Here is a 25,686-nt window from a genome sequence, read left to right on the forward strand (position 1 = left end):
CACTATCCCCAGCAACACCTTCTTCAACATGACTTTCGGTAGTCTGTGGCTTCTCCTTGTGTTTCGACTACAGATAAAAAGTCCACATTAGTAACAATGTTAAATAAAGTTCAACTAATAAGATCGTATCAATCAACTTTAACAACGAAGGAGCGTTGTTTTTAGGATCCATAACTACAAAGGAAGTAAGCAACGTTTTTAAAAAAAATATAACGGTAATCTATTTATAGAAACAATGTCTATTTACAGAAACCGAATATTTCCGAATACATAAAATTAAACTTAAAACAGTAATTTGTTTATAGAAACAAAAAAAACTTTAAAAGGAAATTAAAGGTATCCTTAAAGAATTAACAACTAACTAAATAGAAAAAAAATATAATTGATAAAACAAACCATATGAACTTCAAAAGATAATCACATAAACTTTCAAAATAAAGCATAAAGACAAAACTTAAAACCAAAGACTATAGATATCAATAAACAAACAACACCAAGAAAATTGAACTAACCTGTTTTGGTTGACGAACACTCCGAGTTCGATTGTCACAAAAGATTGAGGGTTCACTATGAGAAAAAACCATAAATCATTCAGAACATATATATTAATTTTTGAAAAAAAAAACGAACAGAAAGGATAAAATCAATTAATAAGTGGCGCCGAACCGGATGTGATTTCATTTCAAGAAAGATGACCACTTGGTAAAACCATACCTGTAACCATCACCAGACTTCTCGGCTCTTGTTTTCATAAGGTATTTCCTATGAATCAAAACAAAAAACATAAAAGCTTAAATAAATTATTGTTTGTTGAAAAAATGAAAACCAAAGAAACATACCAACAATATAGGATCATCTTCATCAATCAACTTTAAAAACGAAGGAGCGTTGTTTTTAGGATCCATAACTGCAAAGGAAGTAAGCAATTTAAAAAAAAAATATATAACGGTAACCTATTTATAGAAACAATGTCTAATTACAGAAACATGTTTAAAAAGAAATTAAAGTTATCTTTATACCTATTTAAAAATAACTATGCATAAACAGAAATTCAATAACAAATAATAATAATAAAGACTATACATATCAAAAAACAAACAATATCAACAACATATAACTAACCTGTTTTGGTAGACGAACAATCCGAGTCCGAATTTCAAAAAAGATTGAGGGTTCACCATGGAAAAATACAAACCATAAATCAATCTGAATATATTAATAAATAAAAAATTTAATGAACATAAGGGATAAAATTACATATTAAAAACTTAAAAAAAACAACTATAACACTTAACTAACCTCTTTTGTTTGACGAATTATCGAAGTCCGAAATCAGATCTACAGAAATCAGAATAAAGAAAAAGTTATTACAAATCAGAACAAAGAAAAAGTTATTAGAAATACAAAGAAAGAAAAACATAAAGTTTGATCGGATCTACAGAAATCAAAACAAACAAAAAATTATTAGAAATCGAAAGAATATTTATAAAATGAACTTTATATACAATCGAATAACATAAAAAACAACATACCTTTAATTTCTTTGATCGGATTTACAGAAATCAGAACAAAAATGGTTTTTAAATGTATATATAAAATATAAAATGACAAAAATTACGGCAATTTCAAATGTATATCTATAAGATTATACATATTAAGTTTATAATCAAATTAAACATAAAAGATACATTAAAATTATTAGTCTACAAAAATTAGATTCCATATTACCTAAAAATGAATGTAAATTAGTAAATAAATCAATTTAAGTATCATACTTTTATATTATATAACAACATGATTTCAAATAATGTATATATTTTTATTTAAAAATCGATAGAAAAAAATCACAAAATTTATATATGTAAATTAATTATTACTGTTTCCTTTTTGGTTTGACATAGATGAAATTTTCGAAAAATATATTATGTAAATAAAATAATACAGATTTAAAAACCTAATTCAAAATAAAAAATAGATTAAATAAATCAATTAACATTATTTCAGTATCGGTTTGGAAGAGGTGCGGAAATGGTATATGGCATGTTAACTGCTACTTTATGAAGTTTAATTACCAGGTAAAAATTTATTTTTAAAAAATAACAAATCAATAGTGAAGATACTCTTTATAAGATTAAAAATACATAGAACAAAATTATTGGTATCGTACAAATATATTTAGAGGTTCGGATGGTTAATTCTATGAATCAATGTCATAACCAAAACAACTTTGATGTGGAAATAAAGAAGACAAATATTAAAAGGAATGTAATACCAAGATGGTATTATGCATTCAAACCAACACTAATATTAAAAACAAAGGAGCGTTGTTTATAGAATCCATAATTGCAAAGGAAATAAGGAATTTTCTAAAAAAATAACGGTAACTTATTTATAGAAACAATGTCTAATTACAGAAACCGAGTTATAATTGAGAATACAAAAATTAACCTTAAAAACAGTAATGTGTTTATGGAAACAAAAACATCTTTAGAAAGAAATTAAAGGTATCTTTAAACCTAAATAGAAAAAATCATAACTGACAAAACTAACAATATGAACTTCAAAAGATAATGAGTTAATAACATAAAGTTTCAAAATTATGCCTAAACAAAAAATTTAATAAGAAATAAAAAATAAGAAAGGGTATACATATCAAAAAACAAACAATACCAACAACATTTAACTAACCTGTTTTCGTAGACAAACATTCCGAGCGCGAATTTCAAAAAAGATTGAGGGTTCACCATGGGAAAATACAAACAATAAATCATTCAGAACATATATTACTAATTTAAAAAAATAGTGACACAAAATTTAATAAGAAATAAGAAAGACTATACATCAAAAAACAAACAATAGCAACAACATTTAACTAACCTGTTTTGGTAGACGAACATTTTGAGTACGAATCTCACAAAATATTGACGGTTAACCATGGGAAAATACAAACCATAAATCATTCAGAACATATATTACTAATTTAAAAAAAAATACTGAACAGAAAGGATAAAATAAAATATTACAAACTTAAAAAAAGATTTAAAAAATATAAAATTTAACTAACCTCTTTTGTTTGAGGAATTATCGGAGTCCGATTTTTATCACAGATTACGGATTCACATGAAAAAATAAACCTAAAAAACCAATCTTCATACTAAAAAATTTCACATCAAACAATAACCTAATAGATTATGTAACACATAGATCTAGACGATTACAACCAAATTAAACCTAATCAATAACCAAAAACGATAAGATTCGCAATCAAAGAGCTAATAAGCCTAAATTCGTAAATACAAAATATATGTGATATTGAAAGGAAAAGATTACCAGTAATCAAATCTTGATAGACCAACATGATGATGCTTCTGGAAAACGGTGGAAACAAAGAGAGCATCGAATCGGATTAACATACCTGCAACTTATGTTTACGGATCTACAAAAAAAAAAATAAGAACAATGACAAACTTAGTATCAATCGAATCAGTTTGTAAAAAAATATCAACATCTATATAATCGAATAACACAAAGAAACAATATTTAGCTTTGTTTTGGTAGATTTACCTTTGAATTTGATCAAATCTTGATAAATCTAAACACAAAAACTAAATCAAAAGTTTTTAATAGACAAAAAAAGAAAACAAACCTTAGTTGTTCGACCAAAAGCATTCCACGTTCAGACACCATCAAATGAATATAGTCCTTCAAGCCCTAGGAGATCTGATGGAATTGTGTAGAGGAAGAAAGCTTTCAAAAAATATAAGCTTCAAGCCCTAGGAGATCTGATGGAACTGTGTAGAGGAAGAAAGCTTTCAAAAAATTTAAGGGATCCAAATCAAACTGATCCGACCCGGACTTTATTCGGATCCCGCGTCCATTTGTGAAGCAATTAGTTAATTTAGAATTCTTTTATCAATTCCCTCCTAAACTAAATTGCCACATCAGCCAAGATGGCCAAATACAATGTCACCTAGCCCAAATCCATCTCATTTATATATATATATATATATATAGATGTAACATTAACAAAGATAAATTGTTTATCATAATGTTTTGAACATATACTCTACAACTTTTAGTTGTCGCATGGCGTGTGCCCAGACCTTAGGGCCTTGATAGCTTGGGTAGATGGGATAGGGTTCTCTGAGCTCATCCTATTACTTTTCAACAAAACCTTGGGGGGAGGGGGTTAGACCAGGTGAGGGCTCCTTTGAGTATGGTAATTCTGGAAGGAGGGTCAACGGTAAACATTGTTTACGGAAAGTTGATGATGGTCACTTCACTGTTGCGGTTAAAGTTTTATGTTATTCAGGAGTTGCACCTTTTAGTGTTGCTATTATGAAGGCTTTAGTAGATAAGCACCTTGTCCTGCCACAACCAGTTTTGCCTGCCTTTTTACTTGCGGATCCTCCATATCTGTGCAAGTCGATTGTGTCTTGGTAGAGATGAGAATAAAACCGAATCGAAATCGTAAAAACCAATATAACCGAACCGAAAAAACTTAACCATACAAAAACTGAACCGAAAAACCAAACCGAAATTTACGGTTTGGTTACGCTTTTGCATTTTATAAAAACCCAAAAAAACTGAACCGAATAACCTAAAAATTCATTTTTATAATGTTTTTATATATTGATTTAGGAATTATTAGTTTTATTCTTGAATGTTAAGAACATTAACATGTTCAATTATCTTTGAAATGATTTATCCATTACTTACAAGAAATAATGAAATTTAACATAAAAATTAAATTATTTTCAAAGTGTTATAAAGTAAAATGTCTTAATAAAAATGTTGGAGAAAAATAGAAAATAGACTAGAAGGTTAGGTTTATGTGAACAATATTTAATTAAAAGGGTTAAATGTAAACATTTTAGAAAAAATCTTAAATTTTAGTTTATACTTTTTATTTTTGAATTTTAAGTAACTTTGTTTCAAAAACTGAAAATCCGAACAAAAAACAATCGAGACTGAACGGTTTTCAAAAAACTTGAAATCGAACATTTCAGTTTTGGTTTCGATTTTACCATAAAATTGAACCGAACCTTACACACCCCTATGTTTTGGGGTGGATTAAATCCTTCCCCAACGGGACTTCTTTTGTGAGGGATGGACTAAGAGCCCTTAACACATTCTAGACGCCCTTTGTGGAGAAGAGTCTGTGATCGTCACTGGTTTGCTTAGGGCTGTTACTAAGGTTGTCAACTTGTGGTTAGAGGCGGATGTCCAAGGGTCTTGGTGGAGTTTGTTGCATCTACCCTGCTAATGTCGCTTCTTAAGTAGGACAATGGGATTAGGCCTATTGTCGTAGGCACGATTTGGAGGAGGTCTCTAAGGTGACTTTGAGGAAGATGGGGAACTAGAAGGCCAATTACCCTGGTGGTTTCCAATTCGTGGTAGGGATTCCCAAAAGCGCATAGGCTGTGCTCCTTAACGCAAACATGTTTTTAAACAAGTTTCACTCGGATGGGTTGTTGGCTATATTTACAGTCGATTTCTTTAATACCTTTAACCTTGTGGATATGACGATTCTCCTACGGGAGGTTTGTTCCCGATGGTCATTGACGTGTGGTGAGGGTGTATGATTTTTAATATATTTTTAAGCACTTTTGACTCGTTTATCAAGCTTTAAATTTATAAAACACGATATAACACTATCACTCTCTACAACACGCTAGGGCAAGTGCACCCATCTTTGGCGTAGTATAGTGCTGGTAAGATACCGAAGTCGTCAAAGGACACAAGAACTTTTAATACCGGAATATTGTCAACGTTTAATCTAACCAAATTTTGAGAAAAGATTAATAAAAAGTAAAGTACAGAAAGAAACTAAAGAAATAAAAGAAATAAATAGACAAGATAGAGTCACTTGGTTCCGACTTATCTTTTTCGTATACTTTGATGATTTCCGCACTTTGAGTTTTTTAAGACATTATCTTAGTTATAGTGGCATGTCCCACTTTTGGAGGCAACGCTACCCTCGGACATATTGGTCTGAGTCAGCAGGGATACAGTCCCGCAAGGCCGGAATATTGAAACATAATTAAGTAAGTTATTAATGCAAAATGCGACATGTTCCTCTTTTGGAGGTAACGCTACCCTCGACCACGTTGGTCTAAGTCAGCAGGGATACAGTCTCGCAAGGCCGGTTTATAGTTTTAATAGTAGTTTATTTATAAGAGATTCAAGCAGTTCTTAATTCCCCTGATTTGATGTTATCTTCCTTAAAGGAAGTCCTAATAAGCTTGAATCAAGTCCTCGCAGGATCTATACACTGAACGAGGCAAGAACTTTATCCAAACGACCCTTCTAACCCCCTTCCAGATAGTAACGCGCTTTATATAGACCGTAAAGACACAATTGAGTGAATCAACAAAATATGAAGAAATGATAAAATAAAGTTCACTTTCAATATAAAAAACTAGTTATTAAAGTCATTAACACAAACCCAATTAAAAAAAATTGATCACAGATTAGAAATCAAAAGTAATACATAAAAGATTTTGTCTTCACCAAGTGATCTAAGAGATTAGCCAAGTATGGCCATAGTTTGATAAAAGGCTCTTATGATCGATCTTTGATCCCGAGACTACTAAACACTCTAAATTTTAACGGTTGTGGTGGATGATGGTGTTGGATTGGTGAGAAGAGGCCGTCAAAGGATGGCAGAGGTTGGAGAAGTGGTTTGCTAAGGGATGTATTGCAATTGAACCAAGCACCCTTATTTATAGTTAGAAACAGGTGATTTAAATGGCCCCGTGCCCCTTCTTCTCTGTCTTCATTTAATGAGTCGTGTCAGTTCGTATGCTTGCATGGCCCCGTGGCCCATGTACTTGCTGTACTATCCAAGATTCTGCAAATCTAGGAGTTGACCACAACCGTGTCTCTTGTCTGCTTCGTTTGTCTTTTTCTTTCTGGAATCTTGAGTGGGGCACGACCCCATGCCTTGGTGGCACGACCCCGTGCTTGTCTCTGATTTGTTGCTTTTGGTCTTGGGGTGAAGCTCGGAGGGTCGGTATGGTGCATCGACTTCCCTTCTTTCATACTTATATAGGTTTTTGCCCTTAATTTGTTCCTTTTGTACATTTAAGCTCTTTCAATCCTGAAAATCAAAAGTATACGAAGAAACACACTTTTTCCAACATTAGTACTAAAAGGGTTAATTTTATACCTTATTTGGTAAAATTTATATGTTGCATTTGGTGCATATCAGTCATCCATATCCTCATGGGCCAATTTTCTATATGGGCAACCGACTAGGTTATATGTCTGGGATGATTGTATTCGGTCCACTACCGGGGGTTCAACAAGGAGAACCTTTAGGCCCCCTCCGTTTTCCCTTAGTTTTGCACCCCTCGTTCATTGGGTACGGGATAGTAGCAAATTACTTTTCCATGTGTGGTACTTGGATGAAGATACAATTATAGGGGATGCTGTTGCAGTGGCTAAAACTTTAGATATCATCATGCCTAAGGGGCTATGTTTAGGGATTGAGATTAATATCCAGAAAACTGAAATATTTTGCCCGTCGTGCAATGGGGTAGAAATGAAGGAAGGTTTTTTCCCAGTGGGATTGGAATGCCAAAGTTGGGTGTGAAACTCCTTGGGGGTGTTGTTAGTCAGGACGCCAATTATATTAGCAAATTGGTTGTGAAAAAGGGTTTATGTGCAGAGGACCTTATGAGGTGCCTTCCTCTTTTGTGTGACCCTCAATATGATTTCCTTCTGTTTTGCTCTTATATGGGGTTGCTAAGTTGTTGTTCAGCCTACAAACCTGCGAGCCTATGTTTGTTAAGGAAGTTGTTTTTGACAAAGGCTTTCCGGATGCTATCGAGGACATTGTAGTTTATGGGGATCCATTTTTAGGGATTTTCAATAGAGGTCGAGATCCTTACCGATCCGTTTTGGGGCTTTAGGCCTATATTCGGCTAAAGATGTATCAACATACACTTCTGTGCCCTCAAGGGATCAATGTTGGAGTTTTTAGGACCTCATTGATAGGTTGGATTCTGATTATGGGTGTACGCAGGGTAGCTTGCACAGGTCCTTTCCTGATATTGATCTTGGCGGGTTCGCATATAAGGACACCCCCAATCCCAAAATGCTTTGGCGAGTGAATTGTATGTAAAATTGTCATGAATTTAGGTGAGAAGTTTGACTTATCCCCTCATCAGAAAGTGGTGTTAGAGTGTCTACAGGGGCCTCATGCTCAAGATTTCCTGACTGTTATACCAATTGAAGAGCTAGGCCAATACGTATCAATAGTGGAGTATCAGGCCATACTTAAATACCGTCTAATGATCCCCTAAATTTAATAGAAAACTTACAGGTAGTTATTTTACCTAAATTTAATACAAATTTGACATATACACACATATTATATTATATATTTTTAAAACTTTAAGCAATAACCTTTTAAATCACAGGGTAGAATAATTTAAAACTAATCGTTAACTTTTAAACTTACTACAACCGTTGTATTTAAATGATCATAATTTTTTCGTACGTTAATATTTTATAAAGAAATTACACCATGAAAATGTGCATTTTATTTTCTTTAACTTCAATTTAAAAAATAACATGTTATGTGACTACCGGTGTTTGTGTTCTCAGCCGCATCACGCAAGGACCCCTCTAGCATAATCATAAATGTGTATAGATTATCTAAAAATAATGAGAGAGCAGAGTTCGGGCTTGAAAAATTACTCATAGCGTAGCTTGAGCTTAGAAATAGAGTTTGAGCTTAACTAAACCTTAGCTTGAGCTCTCGTAAGTTAACGAGCTCAAGCTTGTGCCTAGTTGAGCTCTGGCTCCTCTCCTTTACACCCCATTGTATTACACGTTGTGATGAAGGGATTAATCAAATTACCAATAGATCACAGTTTGTAGTATTTCTATCAAACCATTACAATTTGTGACGGGTCACAATCTACAACATATTAGATAAGAATATTACCATCAGTGTGAGTGAAACAAATGATAGAAGACCATCGTCGGGAATATGTCGATAATGTGGTTGTCGGTGAATCTACCAAAGGTGAAATTCTGTCCATGAGCAGTCCGTAATCTCGACCGTTGTTTTATAGTAATGGCAATGTTGGTGATGTTTGAATCGGTAATCATTGGTAAATAATAGCGGATCTAGAAAATCATCATAGGGGCAATATTTCAAAAAAGTTCTAAAGGGGTAATTAAATTGAAAAAAACGTCAATTTTTTTCAAAATTTACAATATTTCAGAGGGCAATGGGGGTTACCCCTTGTTACACACACTCTATATCCGCCCCTGTTGGTAAAGGTAGTCGGTGATTTGTCAATGAAGTCTTTATGTGGCCCTTTTCCCACAAACTTTTACCTAGGGACTATTAACGGATACGACCTTCACTAAAAGTTCTCTGATTCATAGTAGATTGCCCTTCTCTATATTTCTCGAGCCCGAGAAGCAATCCCGGGTGATAACCTAGTTTCTAGATATATGTAAACAAGTGAGAAATAACTGTTTTTAAGAAAGGGAACCTTGATGTAAAATATTTACTATTAAGAAATTTGTGAAATTAAGTTAAATTGATTTTTTCGTAAAACACTTCAAAGATGATGTTAGAAACTTTCTTTGTTTATTAACTTGGATCTAGCTACCAGTGAGCTAATAACTTTATTTTAGAAAAAGGTTTCATCGCATCATTTTCGTTTAGCAATATGTCAATGAAGTGAAGATGATGTCAATGAAGTCAAACAATGTAACATCTTTTACTTTTTTGTTTTTAATATAATAGATTTTTAATAACCAAACGTATATTCTAATATACTTACCCTACAATAGATTTCTAATAACCAAACGTATATTCTAATATACTTACCCTATGATGCATTTCTCTTTCAATGTGGATCCCACGGTTTTGTTGGGCATTCTAATAACGTTACATGGAATATATACCTCCCATTATTTTTGTTGATAATATTTTGTTTTGCTATTTCTAAGATACATTAAGGTAGTGTTTGATACAAAGGAATAGAAGGTGGAATGAAATAGATCATTCCGAAGAAATTAGATCATAACTTTTAGTCTTATTTTTAGAAATAGAGATGTTGTTTTGAAAGAGACCCCGAACTCCAAAATTAATAAACTTGAAACATATAAATGGCAATTACCAAATAGTAAAAAAAAAAAAAATTGTGAAAGAGTAACATGAAAACATAGAAACAAATACAACGTCATGGAACAACATATAAATATAAAAGCAGGAAGACAATCACAAGCAAAGTTCCTTAGAGTGCAGGAAAATCTAAACCCCTAAAACAATGCTAACACATATATGTTATCAGAGATGTGCAACTCTAGCAAATCTTGCCTAATCTATTTATTCCAAGTCTATTTGCGTCTACATTTAACCCTCTTCGTTACACAATGAAGGTTTCCACTGTTTTAATTAGCGTTGTCATTTATCTTCTCTTCACATGTCCAAACCATCTTAATATCCTCTTCTTTATCTATCTAACATAAAAAAAAAAAAAAAAAAAAAAAAAAAACCTCTAACATTTCCTCGAAAACCTTATTTCTTACCTGGTTTAATTTTGTATGCTTACACATTCACCTCAACATCTTCATCTCGACTACCACAATCTTGTTTTTCTACCTCTTCTTGATGGCTCTTATTTTAAATATTAATAATTAATAGTTTATAATATTAATTAATGATTAATAAAATTTAGCAAGAAAACCCTAATTAACCAATTAGCCGGCATACACAAGATCCAAAAACTTTTAACTTGTAGTTTAAATTGTTGGATTTTCCGTTACAAATTTACAACCACCAATAACTAACCTCCAAGTGACAACATTGTCTTTTACTTGAACCATTTTGCTCTTAAAGCCTTCAAAGTTTTGTAACCATAAACACTTTCATCAAGCTTTTACAATGATACATGCCACCACCACAACCACTTCCCTACACAATGACATGAACACCCTCATAACCGAAAGCTCATGCTTGAAACTCCAACCAACGACCTCCCATGACTCCGATGACATCAAGAAAGTTGCATCACCACCACCACCACAACCACCACAGCAGCCGCCACCACCGTCGCAATCATCCCTCAAATATGAACCATTAGATCATGGAGATATGGAAATGCACTCTCCAGATACTAAAACCTTGTGGGAATCAATATTCTCCGACCAACTCGAGGCGGATTTCATGATCTCCTCTCCTGTTAGACCATCTTTCCCTTCATCCTCTCAATCTTCGAGTTTTAATTATTTAGCCAATAACGGACACCCTCCGTTTGGCTGTTCGCCTCCACGGAGGATGTCCCCGTTGGCACCTTTTAACAATAGCAATGGCAACGGCAGAGCAAAAGGAATGAGTCCACTCCAAAGGGTGTTTAGTAACTGTAACTCCCCTAATAATCAGTTCATGGAAGTCGAAACGATGTCGTTGCCAGCCATTGAGAATTTCTTGGATGGTTTTGATGGGGATGATGAGTTCTTGGCTTACTCTAACGCTGGTGTGACGGGTGTTGGCTCTTCGGATCAATCGTATGATTCTCTGGCGAATATTCCAGCTTTGTTGGACTGCCTTACTTTGCCTAGTGATTCTAGGTTTTATGATGATGGTAATACGACGGTGCATGGTGGTGGTGGTGGAGGGTCCGCGGATATTGAACAGATGTATCATCAAAACCGACAAGTGCCTTCAAGCGCACCGTTGATGGAACAATTGGCGCAAGAGAGACGAGAAGAAAAACAACGCAGGCGACAACAACTTGAACCACGACAACATGTGCCGTCCCGACTACAACCACAACCACACCCACAACCGATAAGCCAAAGCCCAAACCACCTCATGGTTCCTCCCCCGGTTGGCGCCGAGGTTCGCTTCTCTTTCTATGTCTCACTAGTAGTATGCGCATTCAAAAGAACTGAAAAACTGTTCACGGATAATATTTGCGCTAAAAACAAAGCCTTTGGTATCATATAAATAAAAATTAGTGAAAACCCGGTAGATATTATTTATAAGAGTACAATGATAACTACAAAATAAAACATAATCAAATTATAATTCTCTCTAATACATATCTAATATATATTTCTAACAATGATGTATATTCAAATTATGTAACAGGAGCATGATAGTGGACTTCAACTGGTGCACCTTCTTCTAGCATGTGCAGAAGCAGTGGCTAAAGATGATTTCATGTCAGCCAGAAAATACCTTCACCACCTAAACCGTGTAGTCTCTCCACTCGGCGATTCAATGCAGCGCGTCGCCTCATGCTTCACCGAGGCCCTCACCGCGCGTCTCGCTGCAACGCTCACCACAAAACAACCCTCATCCACCCCAAAGTTCACTCCCTTTCCTCCTAACGCAATGGACATCCTAAAAATATACCAAATTGTTTACCAAGCATGCCCTTACATTAAATTTGCTCATTTCACAGCCAACCAAGCTATCTTTGAAGCATTTGAAGTTGAAGAACGTGTACATATCATTGACCTGGATATCCTCCAAGGCTACCAATGGCCTGCTTTCATGCAAGCCCTGGCAGCCAGGCCCAACGGGCCACCTTTTCTTCGGATCACCGGTATCGGCTCCCCTCCAGAGTGCATTAGAGAAACCGGACGGTGCTTGACCGAGCTAGCCCACTCTCTCCACGTCCCCTTCGAGTTCCACGGAGTTAGCGAACAACTTGAAGACTTGGAACCACACATGTTCAACCGAAGAGTTGGTGAAGCACTGGCGGTTAACTCAGTTAACCGCCTTCAGCGTGTCCCGGCTCATTTCCTAGGAAACTTACTAGCAATGATCCGGGACCAAGCACCGAATATCGTTACAATAGTTGAGCAAGAAGCGAGCCATAACGGGCCTTACTTTTTGGGTAGGTTCTTGGAAGCGTTACACTACTATTCAGCCATCTTTGACTCGCTGGATGCCACGTTCCCGGCCGACTCGCCGCAGCGCGCTAAGGTGGAACAGTATATATTTGCACCGGAGATTAGGAACATTGTGGCATGTGAAGGGGCTGAAAGAGTGATGAGACATGAGAGGTTGGAGAAATGGAGGAAGATTATGGAGGGAAAAGGGTTTCAAGGGGTGCCACTGAGTGAGAACGCGGTGACTCAGTCAAAGATATTACTGAGTTTGTACTCGTGTGATGGGTACAGGTTGACTGAAGATAACGGGTGTTTGTTGTTAGGATGGCAAGATAGGTCAATTCTTGCGGCTTCTGCATGGAGGTGTTGACTTATTTTCATTTTTAGTAAATTTTAATTGTTATGTTATGTTTGTGCGTAATATTTTATTATTTTGTTACCCTTTTTATGTTTAGTGAAGCTAGTGAAAGGCCAAAATGAAAAGGGAATACAACGTCCAACTTCTATTTCCTATTGCCTTTGTTTAGTGATTTAAACTTGTATAACTTGGAGTTTACAATACTGAAAATTGATCTTATGTAGTACTCTCTGTTCTTTTTTATATAAATGAACATATGCAACTGACCAACAAAAAACACTTTTCTTTTATATCACTTAACATAGTTCTGTACAATAAACAATGACTCATGTAACGGTTTCCTTAGAACATGCTCTAAGTGATCACCAACACATGGTTAGTGTGTAAGCCACAAGGGTAAAATAATTCGTCTATAACACTTAATAGAATTATGGCTAAGTTGGTTAACAAATAACATATCAGTGACCCCATGGCCTATGCCTTAGGTCCGTCCCTTATATAGATTTGACTTCACTAAACTAACAACAAACCGTTGTGTGTTTGGACATTTAAGTCATTTACCGCTGAGGAAGTACCCGCAGATGTCTGCATCTAGAGTTAAAATACAAGAGATAACCCGTACATGTGATAGAAGGAAACTATATTAAACATATATACTTGTCTAACTGAAACAAACATATTTACGTGCTTTGTACCGAAGGTATAAAGTACATGCAGATGGGCGGGTCGATCCTCAACATGGAAAGTATTGCCGATGGAATTGTCCAAATCCCATCCCCACAGATTAACCCTGAAGCAACTGCTCCTGCAAAATCCTCCGCGTCCTTTTTATTCATTTGTTGCCAAACAAATAATATAACCGTCCCAACAACCATGTCGATTGCAAAGTAAGCTCCAATGTAAAATGGCACAGCCATTGCCATGGGAATGGGAATGAATCTGGACACCTTTGAAGGAATCAGATCGCGTAGCAGATTCAAAACGCAGGCTGCAGCGAAGAACCCATAACATAAAGATAAACAATGCCTTGGAAGCGCCGAGAATCCCTCAACTGCAAGAATTGCCATTTCTCGGAATATGACAGCAAATGGTGCCTTATAAGGACTCTCTGCAGCCCCAACTTTAAAGGCGGTCCAATACATCCAAAATGTGAGGGGTGCAATGATGCAACCCATGGCGGTTCCCACTACTTGACTCACAAACATTGACTTTGCTGATGATAAAGTCAAGTATCCGGTTTTGAAATCTTGCATGATATCGGCGGCAGTGGAGACAATCGACATCATAACGCCACATGCTGCTAAACCAGCTAATACACCTCCGTCACTTCCAACTAATGAAGAGATTATGAAAAGACCGATTTTTCCATATGTGGAAGCTAAACTCCAGTCCGTGAGACCGCATCCGTAAGAGTTGCAGAAAGCAAATGCTGGGGCGATTACGTAAGAACACAGAACCAAGTACCACTTTAGGGGTGGAAAAATAAGTGGAATTGCTGCGGTTGATATAGCCGCCAAACCCACATACCCAGAGGCTGCAAACCAGGTTGGTATGTTGTCTTTTAGAAAAACTTCATCTCTTTTCTGTTTCTCCAGTTGTGGTCCAGATAGCTCGGACTCTGCATAAGTTGCATAGTTTTGTGTCAAAACTAGGTACATTTTTACTTAACATGTGAATAAAAATAGCATATCTAATATCTCGCCTGGTATGTCCTTTATCACAGGGAGATCTTCTTGTCTGGGGGTGTTGAACAAAACCTTAATGGTGAGCACTATTATCTTCATCAAATTGTAGAAGCCGTCTCCAAGAATAAGGGAAATTGCTATGAAGACCTTCATACAAAGCCAGAAGACATAAATACAAGTTAAACCTAGCTTGCATGTGTTGATATATATTTAATGCAAGGAAAATTGGATTTTAATAATCCTAACTTTGACATATTGCCCGGCAACAGTCCCAACTAAGGAAATGTTTTGTGACAGTCCAAGTTTTAACCTATTTTCCCTCAGCGATCCCATGTTAACTAAAAGTTAACCTAGTTAGTGTTTACTGGCGTGGACTGCCACATAACTTCACCACATAAGCGGTCCACGTCATCAAAATTTTGACTTATTTGCCACATAAGCAGTCCACGTCAGCAAAAACTAACTGAGTTAACTTTTAGTTAGTATGGGATTGCTAAGTGAAAATAGATTAAAAGTTGGGAATGTCACAAAACTTTAAAATCCAGTTTTCGTTAATATGCAATAACAAAAAATGCCTACCTTGTATCCATAAAGACCTTTGAAGTCATGTTTGCCTAGACCGTCTGGATACCAATCGCCTTCGTATGTGGTAATGAGGGGCCAAAGGAATCCCCATGATAGAATAGCTCCAAAAAGGACTGAGCAGTTGACTATGTGTGGGCAAATAAGACCACATCCAACATAAGTAGCACTGAAGTCAAAGTAAAACCTGCAGAATAAAATGTGCCTCATGTTCAGTTTAAGGTATAATAAGACTGTTATGACTAGACAAATATCTAAATTAATAAACATACGTATTCTTGTACAGGGTCAAACCGAGACTTGGAAAATGATCGAATCCACATGAATTCCCGAGACCGCCAAAGAACCATTTAAAGCAACTCCATATTAGGCTTACGCTCAGAAACTTCCCGAGACACCTTACCTGTTTACTGTAGAAGAAGATATGATCACACTTATAAAAAACTTCGATGATGTAAATGATAATCTAGTGAACTTCAAGAAGCAGTTGATGTATATATACCTTGCCGTTTCAGCACCACTAGTAGTGTGGAAACTATTGATTAACATTGCGGTGGCACTTCCACTAGGGTATATAAGCTTATAATCCATCAGCATAACCTGAAATCACACACAAAATCTGTGTCACATATAGCTAAAACAGTAGATCAATAAAATACAAAGTTATATTACCTTACGAAGTGGAATAACACTGAAAAGACCAAGAAAACTGACAAGAAAAAGAAACCCTATCATCCATAATAATCCTGGATTCTTAACATCTTCAGCCCGATTACCAGGGTAATCTGCGCCTATCATATTGTATGATCTCTCGTCCATTGCCAGCAAATAAGACCCGAATCCACCTAATGACCGATCACAACATGGAAAACCAAACCAGAAAATATCATACACATGCCATGATATTCAGCATACTTACAATATGACATTAGAACATAATAGCATGTCAAAAGGATTGAATGACATTGTTGCGGGTTCTAGCAGTTACACTATTAGGCCACCTAGAAATTTAGATAAGTAGATATAATTAGTACCATTCTCTTGTCACTCCATACCAATGAGACTTAATGAATTAATGTGGTGATAACCCTAGGTGTACGGCATTTGGTAGCTCTGGGTATATGACTAGTAGGTGCAAATGGGCCGACGCAAGTATTTCAGGCATGTTATTATAGTCAAGAGTTTGATGAAAAAACATAGCTTTGTGCTTCCATATTAATTGTGAAGTTATCTAGACTGCAGACAACACATCTTCAAAGCAGCAGTTGATATACCAATGGCTTTGCTATTTGTGGGATATACTGGGTATGGTTGTTGTTGATGTGTATGGATATCACTATGCTCTTGTAGTGGTTAGGTTAGAGATTATGGATAGAGTAATAGGATGTTTCTATTTGCACTATGAAGCTACTGTTTCTCCGAATGTTTGCTTGCGGTGATGTAATTTTATGCATAGAGTTAAGTTCTATGTATATTTATTGAATAAAAGGGTAGTCATATGCAATTAAGATAATGACAATCATCCAACTTTAATGTATATTCCGAAGTTTTCCAAGAGATGTACAGAAGAGACATCCCATCATCTCAAATACAGTGGTCATGCTCCCGGATAAGAATTTTTACGCACATTTATTCTTCGTGCATAGTTTATGGAATCGCTTACGTATTATGTATGTATAACCTAAGTCGATACTATGATGATTTTTGAATGCATCAGTTTTAGAAAGAGACTTCCATAGGCTGCTGATATCATCCATCATCTTGGTTGATCTTACAAACGACAGTTTAGGACCAATGAGCATACTGATTGTTATTGGTATCAAAACTTAGTATTAGAATTGATATTGTTATTATTGTATGACTAAACATTGTTATGGGTCATAGTTCGTCATTAGGATCCGACTATTGGAATGTGGGTTAAGGATGTTCCCCGCCAACTGTCACCAACCACCATGACAGTTATTTAACTGTCATATTAACAGTCATAACGGTTGGCTTGTAACCATTTAGTGTAGGGTATAAATAGGGCATGTAATCTGACATTTGAAGCATTCAAATAATGTTTCTGTTAAGTATATTTTCTGCAAGTTCAAGTGTGTATTATTTTGTGTTATTTGTATATCCGATACTGATCTGATACCAATGATAGAAATATAAATCTTTTTACTAATCCAATGGCAACTATATATATATGAGGATAAGATATGAAAAATTACCGCTGCAGGCGAGGCCATAACAAGCAACAACGCAAGTCTGAATAACTGTGTTCTCTTGCCTTGTGAAAGCGTAAGTAGAGACGCCAAAGCCTTCGATGAAAGTGGTCCATGATTTGACAAAGAAAAAGCCAAGCAAACCAGCCGCAACGTTCAACGAAGGGATGATTCCAGCGGAGAGATTGAGCTTGTGTGCTATGATACAAAAAAGTGTCCCCAAAAAAGCACTCACAATCAAACCCCTCAATGTGATTTGATCTTTCCATTCCGGTATGACATCCGGAGCAGAATCGTCGATTTTCTTCTTTGATGATTCGTCGAGCAATGTTGGTGCAAATTCAACCGTTGGTTGTTTGGTTTCTGTTCCCATCATAGGAATCAAGATTGGATAAACAAGAAGGAAGGATATTGTCAATATTAATTTGAATTATGATTAGGTGGGAAGATCACAAAGATGCCAAGAAATTGTTTGACAAAGATCAAAACCAACAACCATTGAAACATCCAGAATTTCGAGGTGATTAAGGTTGTCCTAGATTTCATCAAGATAAAATGAACCTAATGTTTTTTTTTTCTTTCAAAAATAGATATTGGTGTGCACCGGTCTTAACGGATATAATTAGTTCACATCGTGATGTTTCATGTTTCTTTTGTTGTAAGTTTGAAAGCAAAAAAGGAAAGTGTATAATTATTTTATAGTTTTTTTTTCATAAATTGGTATGAAAATCAAGTTAGAAAAAAAAATATACAGTGGATTCAATGAGAAGTTAAGAACCACTAAATATTTTAGAATCATTATCAACTCTTTTATACACTTTGATATTTTAACGGTTCGACAAATAAATATTGCGAAACCATTTTTGTAATTAGGTGGAACAGTTTTTTAGAAGCCAATGTTGCTAGTAAGTGACGTATAATTCTACAAGGTCACACACTAAGCGAAACTATCAAGTATGTATTTACATATGATTTAAACTAACACGCTTACAAAGTTGAAAAATTTCATATATACCCAACAAAAACTAAAAATATCATATATGCTCTTACAAAATCTAAAAATATCATATATGCTCTTACAAAATAATTAAAATATCAAATATATCCAATTTTTTTAAAAAACAATCTAGTATATAATCATTTTACCCTTACTTTTTTAACTTCAAGTTTTTATATATATTCATTTTTTAACTTCGTATTTTTATATAACACGTTTTAAGCTTAAATTTATATTTACCCATTTTTATTTGTATTTTTATATATTTTTTATTTCATAAACCATAGTAGTTTTCATATATAATATGTAAGCTAATTAAATTAAGCTCCAAATAAGTAAATATATAACATTTGTAGTTAATGGTCCTATATGAGATCTCAAAGTTTTAGAAAAATAAGGGTAAATTTGTCATTTATTAAATTATTTTTAATGAATTAGGTATATATGATATTTCAACTACTTTGTAAAGGTATATATGATATTTTAGAAATTTGTAGGGGTATATACGAAATTGCTCATTCGTATTATAAGGAGAGGACTTATGGTTTGTCATAAAACAAGTGAGAGGGTAGAGAGGGGTGTGAACTCCTACGACGACATGAATTTGAAATTAATTTGTGGATTTGGTTTTCTTGTCTAAATGGTTCATCTTAGTTTTGAGCCGAACATGTTTAACTAAACGAGTCATGTTCATAGGTGAGGGTGTTGTGATGGAATGGGTGGAACATAGGGTTTGTCATCCAGGAGAATGGGGATGATGCCAACAGCAACTTTAATACAAAGAGAACAAATAAGTTCTATCTTCTTTTTGTATCGTCTTCCAAAAACTCATTAGAATAGAAGTTGGAAAACGATATGATTTGTAGCTCAATGGTTCACTGGACCAGCATTCAGGTCAACATCTTCCACTAAAAACAGTGACAGGCCGAAACGATGAATAGCGGTCAACCGGTCCAACCAATAACCCTTTTTTTCTTTTAGAACGTCTAACTCACACACCCTCTAATCCTACTCCTAAATCTACACACCTTGATACCAGCCAGACAACAAGCCCTTTGGTACCCAACCATCAACTTATCGGGATGAGTCACTTCCAGACTGAAGGTGTTAGAGACCGATTCGAGATGGTCAATCTCCCGATATATATACCCGTAGAGTGGGTTAGGCTCCAAGAACAAAGACGAAGAACAAGACTAATTTTCTATCAATTTTCTCTATCTTCATTGCTAAAACTCTAGGCCTTATAAAGGCTTACAAAACATACGAATTAAAACTAAGAAACATAAAACATGAACATGGACCAAGTGGTTATGCTACCCACTAACAAAAATACTAAATTAAACAACTCAACAAAACATAAAATGAGGAAGAAGTGCATGGAAGTTGGAACGTGGAGTCTAACTGTGCAATGCATGAAAACGTGGAGTAGAAACGGATCTTCACGGGTCAGTTTGTGGGTCGGGTCATATCAGAAGGATTGTTGGAAAATGTAGCAGCACAAATCCTCTCATTTACATAGGAACAACCACTGTCTCAAAATCTGGCAACTATCAAAGAAAGTGCGAACTTGTAAAGTGAAATTAAAACATGTGTTCGATTTGAGGTGGTTTTCCTTGGTTATATCGATTCAAGATCATATAACTTGCCTTGCTGTTCAACGCACTCTAGTCCAAGTACCAAATTTACCGTCTTAAAACATGCTATCACAAAAAGAAGCGTGCATCGACATCACAACTCACTTCAATTCAACAATATTCAAAAGTAATATACAACATAACAAAGTTTTTTTAAAGACATGATTTCCTTCTTTAAAGAGAAATTGTATCTTTAACACCAAAAAAGTAAAGAAAACACCTTAACATTTGAGTTGTCGAAAAGCTCAAGCGTAATTCAGGCGGAATATGTCATTGTACACATAAAAGCTTCCTTGTGGTGTAGGCATCAAATGGAACATCTGCACACAAAAACAGTCCACAACATAAACAAGACTCTTTTCACTCCATGTTATTATATTCATTCATCATAATTCATAACCAAGGGTGCAAATGAAGGTGGCCCATTTCCTAATAAACGGGTTGATTCGGGTTATGTACTTACTATCTTTAACGCGTAAAATCAAAATCAAAATCAAAAGGGTATCTAACTATCTATAATTCATAAACCTTGTGAACCACTGTTTTCAAGAACATCAAATCTAGATATGTTTAATTGCTTCATTAATGTTTAAGCTTGCAAAAAGTTTCCATAAGCCTAAAAAGCAAAAACCCAAATCCAAAAACAGGCAAACGAACCATAAAACAAAGGTACATAATTCGCACATAAGGTGTTCGACGAAATACCTGACTGAACTTAAGAGCGTGTTGTTCACCAGCAAGTTGGAGATTACCACTAACAAAGACAAGCATACCGCCAGAAGGACCAGAAGGCTGGCAATCGACGGTGGTAATGGTATGTTTGCACTGATCGAAGGGGAGAGAAGTGAGCTTGTTGACAATGTTCTGAGAGCCTTGGGTCTTTTGACCTTCAAAAGTCAACATGGAAGACTCTTGGTAGAGAGTAGATAAGCCAGACCGATTGGTATCGAATGTAGAATAGTAATGGTCGACGAATGCTTTGGACAAAGCGTCTGGATCCATCGGGGTTCTTCACAATCAATGTGGCAAAGCTACTTCTTTCTTTATACTTGGCTGAAATGCTAAGCTACCTAGAGTATGGGTTGATTATTATTATTATTTTATATAATAATTAGTCTATTATTACAAGAGAATGGTGTTAACACGATTCACACGAACACTATAAGAATATGCAGCAAGCTCACACACTTACACACTTTAATTTCAAGAACAAGAACACAAGATTTATAGTGGTTCGGTCTAATCTGACCTACATCCACTCCACAACTAGTTCTTCCTTCTCTATTAGGTGCTCAAAGTGTACATGTATAAGAATAAGAAGTATTTATAGGGTACAAAATTAGGTTACTTAATATAATAATGAGATATACTTTAGGAGTAGTAATATCACGGGTATTAGTCTAGAGGAGGACTAATTCCTCTTTCTGAGTCAAATCCTCCATAACCCAAAATCTCCCATTTGGAGGCTTTGACGACTTCAAACTGCTCTCCTTAAAACTTCATATTCATAAGTACCTCTGTAAACACTTCACCTTCACTAGTTGTGGGCGGCCTTCTCATCAATTAACCTGAAGGCTCGTTGAAGCTCCCACTGAGCTTCACTATTCGTGACCTGTTCTATGTCCCTTCTGGCTCCCACTTAAACAAACTGTCGAACTCTGAGAAAACCTGAGAACTAACACTCTCCATCATAAGCAGGTAATTCACTAGAAAAACTTTAACCGCTGGAATATACGTTCTCTTAACCCACTATCGTCTGGGAGCTCTGACTAAAGCACTACCTGTGCTCCCACTGCGACGAAAACCTTTAAATGATTTCTATGAACCTTTCCTAGCACGTTCAACCTGAATCTGACTTGTGACTTTGGGTTTATCTCTTCAAAACAAACCTTCTTCTGCCCCTGAGATTATGTGAACCGGATCTTGGTCTTCTACTAAACTGGGATAACCTCTCCCTCAGGCGGTACACTGACCATGTACAATGAGCATTTCTTCTTGCCACGTGCAACTACTAAATTTCCCTTAATTACCTTCCACTGTCCACTACCGAACTTAACCTCGTGACCCTGATCATCCTGTTGCTCGACTGAAATAAGCATTTTCTTCAAGCCTGGAATGACTCTCACGTCTCTCAAAGTCCTAGTAGATCTGACCGAAGTAACTAAGTCAATATCACCCATGCATGTGACATCTAGGACTTCATCATTTGCAAGTCGTACCTTACCAAAATCCCCAATTTTAAGATTCCGTAGTGCTTCACTGTTGTAGGTAGCGTGAAATGAAGCACCCGAATCCATAATACAGGAATCCACACTACTCTCCACATTACAGATCAAAACTTCATCATCTGAGTGGTCTACTGCAGCGTTAACTTCTTTCTTGTCGTTTGGACATTGATTCCTGAAATGTCCAACCTCTTTACAGTTCCAACAGGTTACATCATTTCGAGCCCTGGACTCACTCCTCTTTCTGTTCTTACTACTACTACATCTGTTATTCTTCCTTCCTCTGCCAACATGCATTAAATCACCCGATGATCCACCTGAATTTCTTCTTCTGACATCTTCGCGCAGAATAAGATCCCGCATCTTCACAAATGTAAACTTGCGTGTATCTGAAGAGCTTGTAGCAGCAGTTACGGTTCTGGACCAACTATCGGGCAATGAGGAAAATAACAATAGGGCTTGGACCTCGTCATCAAACTTGATATTCACATATACCAACCGAGACAAGATCGAGTTTAAGTTATTGATGTGCGCTGTAACTGAATCACCTTCCCTCATCCTAGTATTCACAAGCTCTCGAATAAGATAAACCTTGTTCACTGCAGAAGGCTTCTCATACATATTCGATAATGCTGCCATCATTCATCTAGCTGAGGTCTCCTTATGGATATTGAATGCAACATTCTCCAATAGAGAAAGCGTTATCACTGCTCTGGCTTTCTTATCCATCCTATCCCAATTTGCTTGTGGCATTTTTTCTGGCTTTTCATCCTCGAGCACTACATCTAAGTCTTTCTGACAAAGTAGTGCTTCAATCTGCATCTTCCACCAACCAAACTTCTTCCCGTCAAACTTTTTGATTTACACCTTCCCGTCTTCTGCCATGATAACAAATAACACGACTAATCGAAACTAAACTCGAAAAAATAAACTGAAAAAATCAGCACTGAAACAAATGACACCTGATCACTGCCGTACGATTCTGTTTCTCTGAGTTGTTAGGTTGATAAGATCCTTGCCAAAGGTTGAGGGGTATTTTTTGCAAATAAGGGGAAAAATGATTTTCCCCCTAAAAGAAAAAAAAACGTACGTTCTCTGCTTCTTCTTCCTGGACGCACCCTGCTCCACAGCTTCACAAAATTCGGTCACCGAAGTGCAAAATCAAAGTCCTAATCGTCGATTTTGGAACCATAGATGTGATATCTAGCAACAATGGTCTTCAATTTTGTAACTCTAGGCGGCAGCGGCTACTGGGTTATCGAAACCCTAGTCGCAATTTGCAGCAGAAGTCCTCAAACGGAGCCCTAATCGGAGTTGGGAAATGACGGCAGTGGCGGCGGCTGTGCTAGCAGCGGCTGGTTCAGAAACCCTAATCGCGATGTCTGGACTGTGACTGAAACCCAAGACCACGGCTTCAACAAGTAAGTGTTCTTCTTCTTCACCTCTTACCTAGTTCGTGTGAATCGATCAAGAGACTGAGCTCTGATACCAGTTGTTAGGTCAGAACACGATTCACACAAACACTAGAAGAATATGCAGCAAGCTCATGCACTAACACACTCTAATCTTAAGAACAAGAACACAAGATTTATAGTGGTTTGGTCTAATCTGACCTACATCCAATCCACAACTAGTTCTTCCCTCTGTATTAGGTGCTCAAAGTGTACATGTACAAGAATAAGAAGTATTTATAAGGTACAAAATTAGGTTACTGAATATAATAATGAGATATACTTTAGGAGTAGTAATATCCCGAGTATTAGTCTAGAGGTGGACTAATCCTCTTTCTGAGTCAAATCCTCCATAACCCAATAAATGGGTGATCTGATTATGGAGTTGTAAACAAAGTTTCAATTCCTGATAGGGGTAAATTTGGTGTAATTTAGAAGTAAAGATTGTGTAATCTTTGACCATTCAAAAAAAAAAACATAAACCCTTTTTTCGATGAAAAGTTTTTACAACTAGGCTTGGTAAAATATGTTTGAGTTAACTTCGTTTTTCTCCATGTGGTTTAATTATTTAACACTTTTACTCCAATAGCATAAAAAGTGTATTTTCCTCCCTATGGTCACTAGTTTTTCTCTAATTTGTTAGACTGGTCTAACTCCATCCAAAATCTCTGTTAATTTGGAGATTGTTTCGGTGATTTTATATATATACACCACGTTTTTATGTCTCTTTATTTAAAAGAAACTAATAATCTATCTATCTCTCTCATCTCATCCTCTCTATCTCTCTTTCATCTTACCCTCATCTCTCTCTCTCTCTTTCTTTCTCTATCTTATTATCAAAACTCAATCTACCTACACACACTAATAACATATACTCCCTGATGTGTACAAAATGCAACATATAAATTACATCAATTGAGGCATAAAACTAACCCTTTTTAGTACTAATGTTGGAAAAAGTGTGTTTTTGTCTTCTTTTTGTATTTTCAGGATTAAATGAGCTCAAATGAACAAAAGAAGCAAAAAGGCAGCTAAATCTAACATAAATACAAGAAAAGGAACAAACGTGGCATGCCCGACCCCCCGACAGCATCTCCCCAAGCAAAAACAAGAGAACAGGAGACTGAACACGCCCCGTGCTCAATGAGCACAGGGGCGTGCCCAAGTGTCAGCAGAAAAGACAAAGTTATAGAAGCTTCTATCACCCACCACGGGGGCGTGCCTAGCGGACATGGGACCGTGGTCAACTCTAAGATTAGCAGAATCTGAGGAAATCTTGATAGTACAGATACGCTTCTGCACACGGGGTCGTGCCCAGCGGACACGGGGGCGTGGTCAACTAATGCAGACAAACTGCATTTAATGAAGAAAGAGAAGAGGGATGGACACGGCGCCGTGCCCAATGGACACGGGGCCGTGCCCGAGCTTCTGTTCAAGCTATAAATAGGGGTGCTTGGCTCACTTGCAAATCATCCCTTGGCACACCACCTCTCTCACACTTCACCCACACTCCACCACCACCACAACACCATCATCCACCACCATCATCCATCATCCATCATAGATTTTGTGAGTCGTCTCGGGATCCAAAATTGATCGTAAGAGTTCTTGACAATCAAAGGCCATGTTTGCCTAAGTCTCTTACATCACTTGGTGAAGACAAGCATTTAG

General features: G+C 36.2%; 3 protein-coding genes across 5 annotated transcripts; 1 reads left to right on the plus strand and 2 right to left on the minus strand.

Moving 5' to 3' along the window:
* The first annotated feature begins 10,757 nt into the window (after positions 1 to 10,757).
* Positions 10,758 to 13,457, plus strand: LOC110912231 (GRAS family protein RAM1). The gene is made up of 2 exons (XM_022156906.2): positions 10,758 to 11,872; positions 12,125 to 13,457. Exons 1-2 carry the CDS (start codon positions 10,916 to 10,918, stop codon positions 13,241 to 13,243), a joined length of 2,076 nt encoding a protein of 691 aa, XP_022012598.1. The 5' UTR covers positions 10,758 to 10,915; the 3' UTR covers positions 13,244 to 13,457.
* A 309-nt stretch (positions 13,458 to 13,766) lies between these two features.
* Positions 13,767 to 18,093, minus strand: LOC110912230 (probable metal-nicotianamine transporter YSL6). Of its 3 annotated transcripts, none has more exons than XM_035984803.1 (7): positions 17,715 to 18,093; positions 16,171 to 16,343; positions 16,001 to 16,098; positions 15,771 to 15,908; positions 15,496 to 15,685; positions 14,934 to 14,988; positions 13,767 to 14,849 (listed from the first exon to the last, which is right to left on the minus strand). In XM_035984803.1, the coding sequence occupies exons 1-7, from the start codon at positions 18,082 to 18,084 to the stop codon at positions 13,912 to 13,914; spliced, it is 1,962 nt and encodes a 653-aa protein (XP_035840696.1). In that variant the 5' UTR covers positions 18,085 to 18,093; the 3' UTR covers positions 13,767 to 13,911. The 3 variants fall into 3 exon arrangements, with proteins under 3 accessions (XP_035840696.1, XP_035840695.1, XP_035840694.1); XM_035984802.1 differs by having other exon boundaries at positions 13,767 to 14,865; positions 14,941 to 15,063; XM_035984801.1 differs by having other exon boundaries at positions 13,767 to 14,855; positions 14,931 to 15,063.
* A 2,315-nt stretch (positions 18,094 to 20,408) lies between these two features.
* Positions 20,409 to 21,642, minus strand: LOC110912229 (nuclear transport factor 2B). The gene is made up of 2 exons (XM_022156905.2): positions 21,045 to 21,642; positions 20,409 to 20,659 (listed from the first exon to the last, which is right to left on the minus strand). Exons 1-2 carry the CDS (start codon positions 21,339 to 21,341, stop codon positions 20,585 to 20,587), a joined length of 372 nt encoding a protein of 123 aa, XP_022012597.1. The 5' UTR covers positions 21,342 to 21,642; the 3' UTR covers positions 20,409 to 20,584.
* Between the last annotated feature and the right edge of the window lie 4,044 nt (positions 21,643 to 25,686).

Source organism: Helianthus annuus, chromosome 15, assembly GCF_002127325.2.
Source record: "Helianthus annuus cultivar XRQ/B chromosome 15, HanXRQr2.0-SUNRISE, whole genome shotgun sequence".
NCBI lineage: Eukaryota > Viridiplantae > Streptophyta > Magnoliopsida > Asterales > Asteraceae > Helianthus > Helianthus annuus.

Bases quoted from the DNA above. Each gene is read 5' to 3' on its own strand.
- LOC110912231 (XM_022156906.2), top strand. From the start codon at position 10,916: ATGATACATGCCACCACCACAACCACTTCCCTACACAATGACATGAAC. The intron at 11,873-12,124 runs GTTCGCTTCTCT...ATTATGTAACAG, and splicing joins CTCCCCCGGTTGGCGCCGAG to GAGCATGATAGTGGACTTCA.
- LOC110912230 (XM_035984802.1), bottom strand. From the start codon at position 18,084: ATGATGGGAACAGAAACCAAACAACCAACGGTTGAATTTGCACCAACA. The intron at 16,344-17,714 runs GTAATTTTTCAT...ATCGGTCATTAG, and splicing joins TTATGGCCTCGCCTGCAGCG to GTGGATTCGGGTCTTATTTG. The intron at 15,686-15,770 runs GTATGTTTATTA...TTTATTCTGCAG, and splicing joins TTGACCCTGTACAAGAATAC to GTTTTACTTTGACTTCAGTG.
- LOC110912229 (XM_022156905.2), bottom strand. From the start codon at position 21,341: ATGGATCCAGACGCTTTGTCCAAAGCATTCGTCGACCATTACTATTCT. The intron at 20,660-21,044 runs GTATTTCGTCGA...TTTTGTGTGCAG, and splicing joins ACGCTCTTAAGTTCAGTCAG to ATGTTCCATTTGATGCCTAC.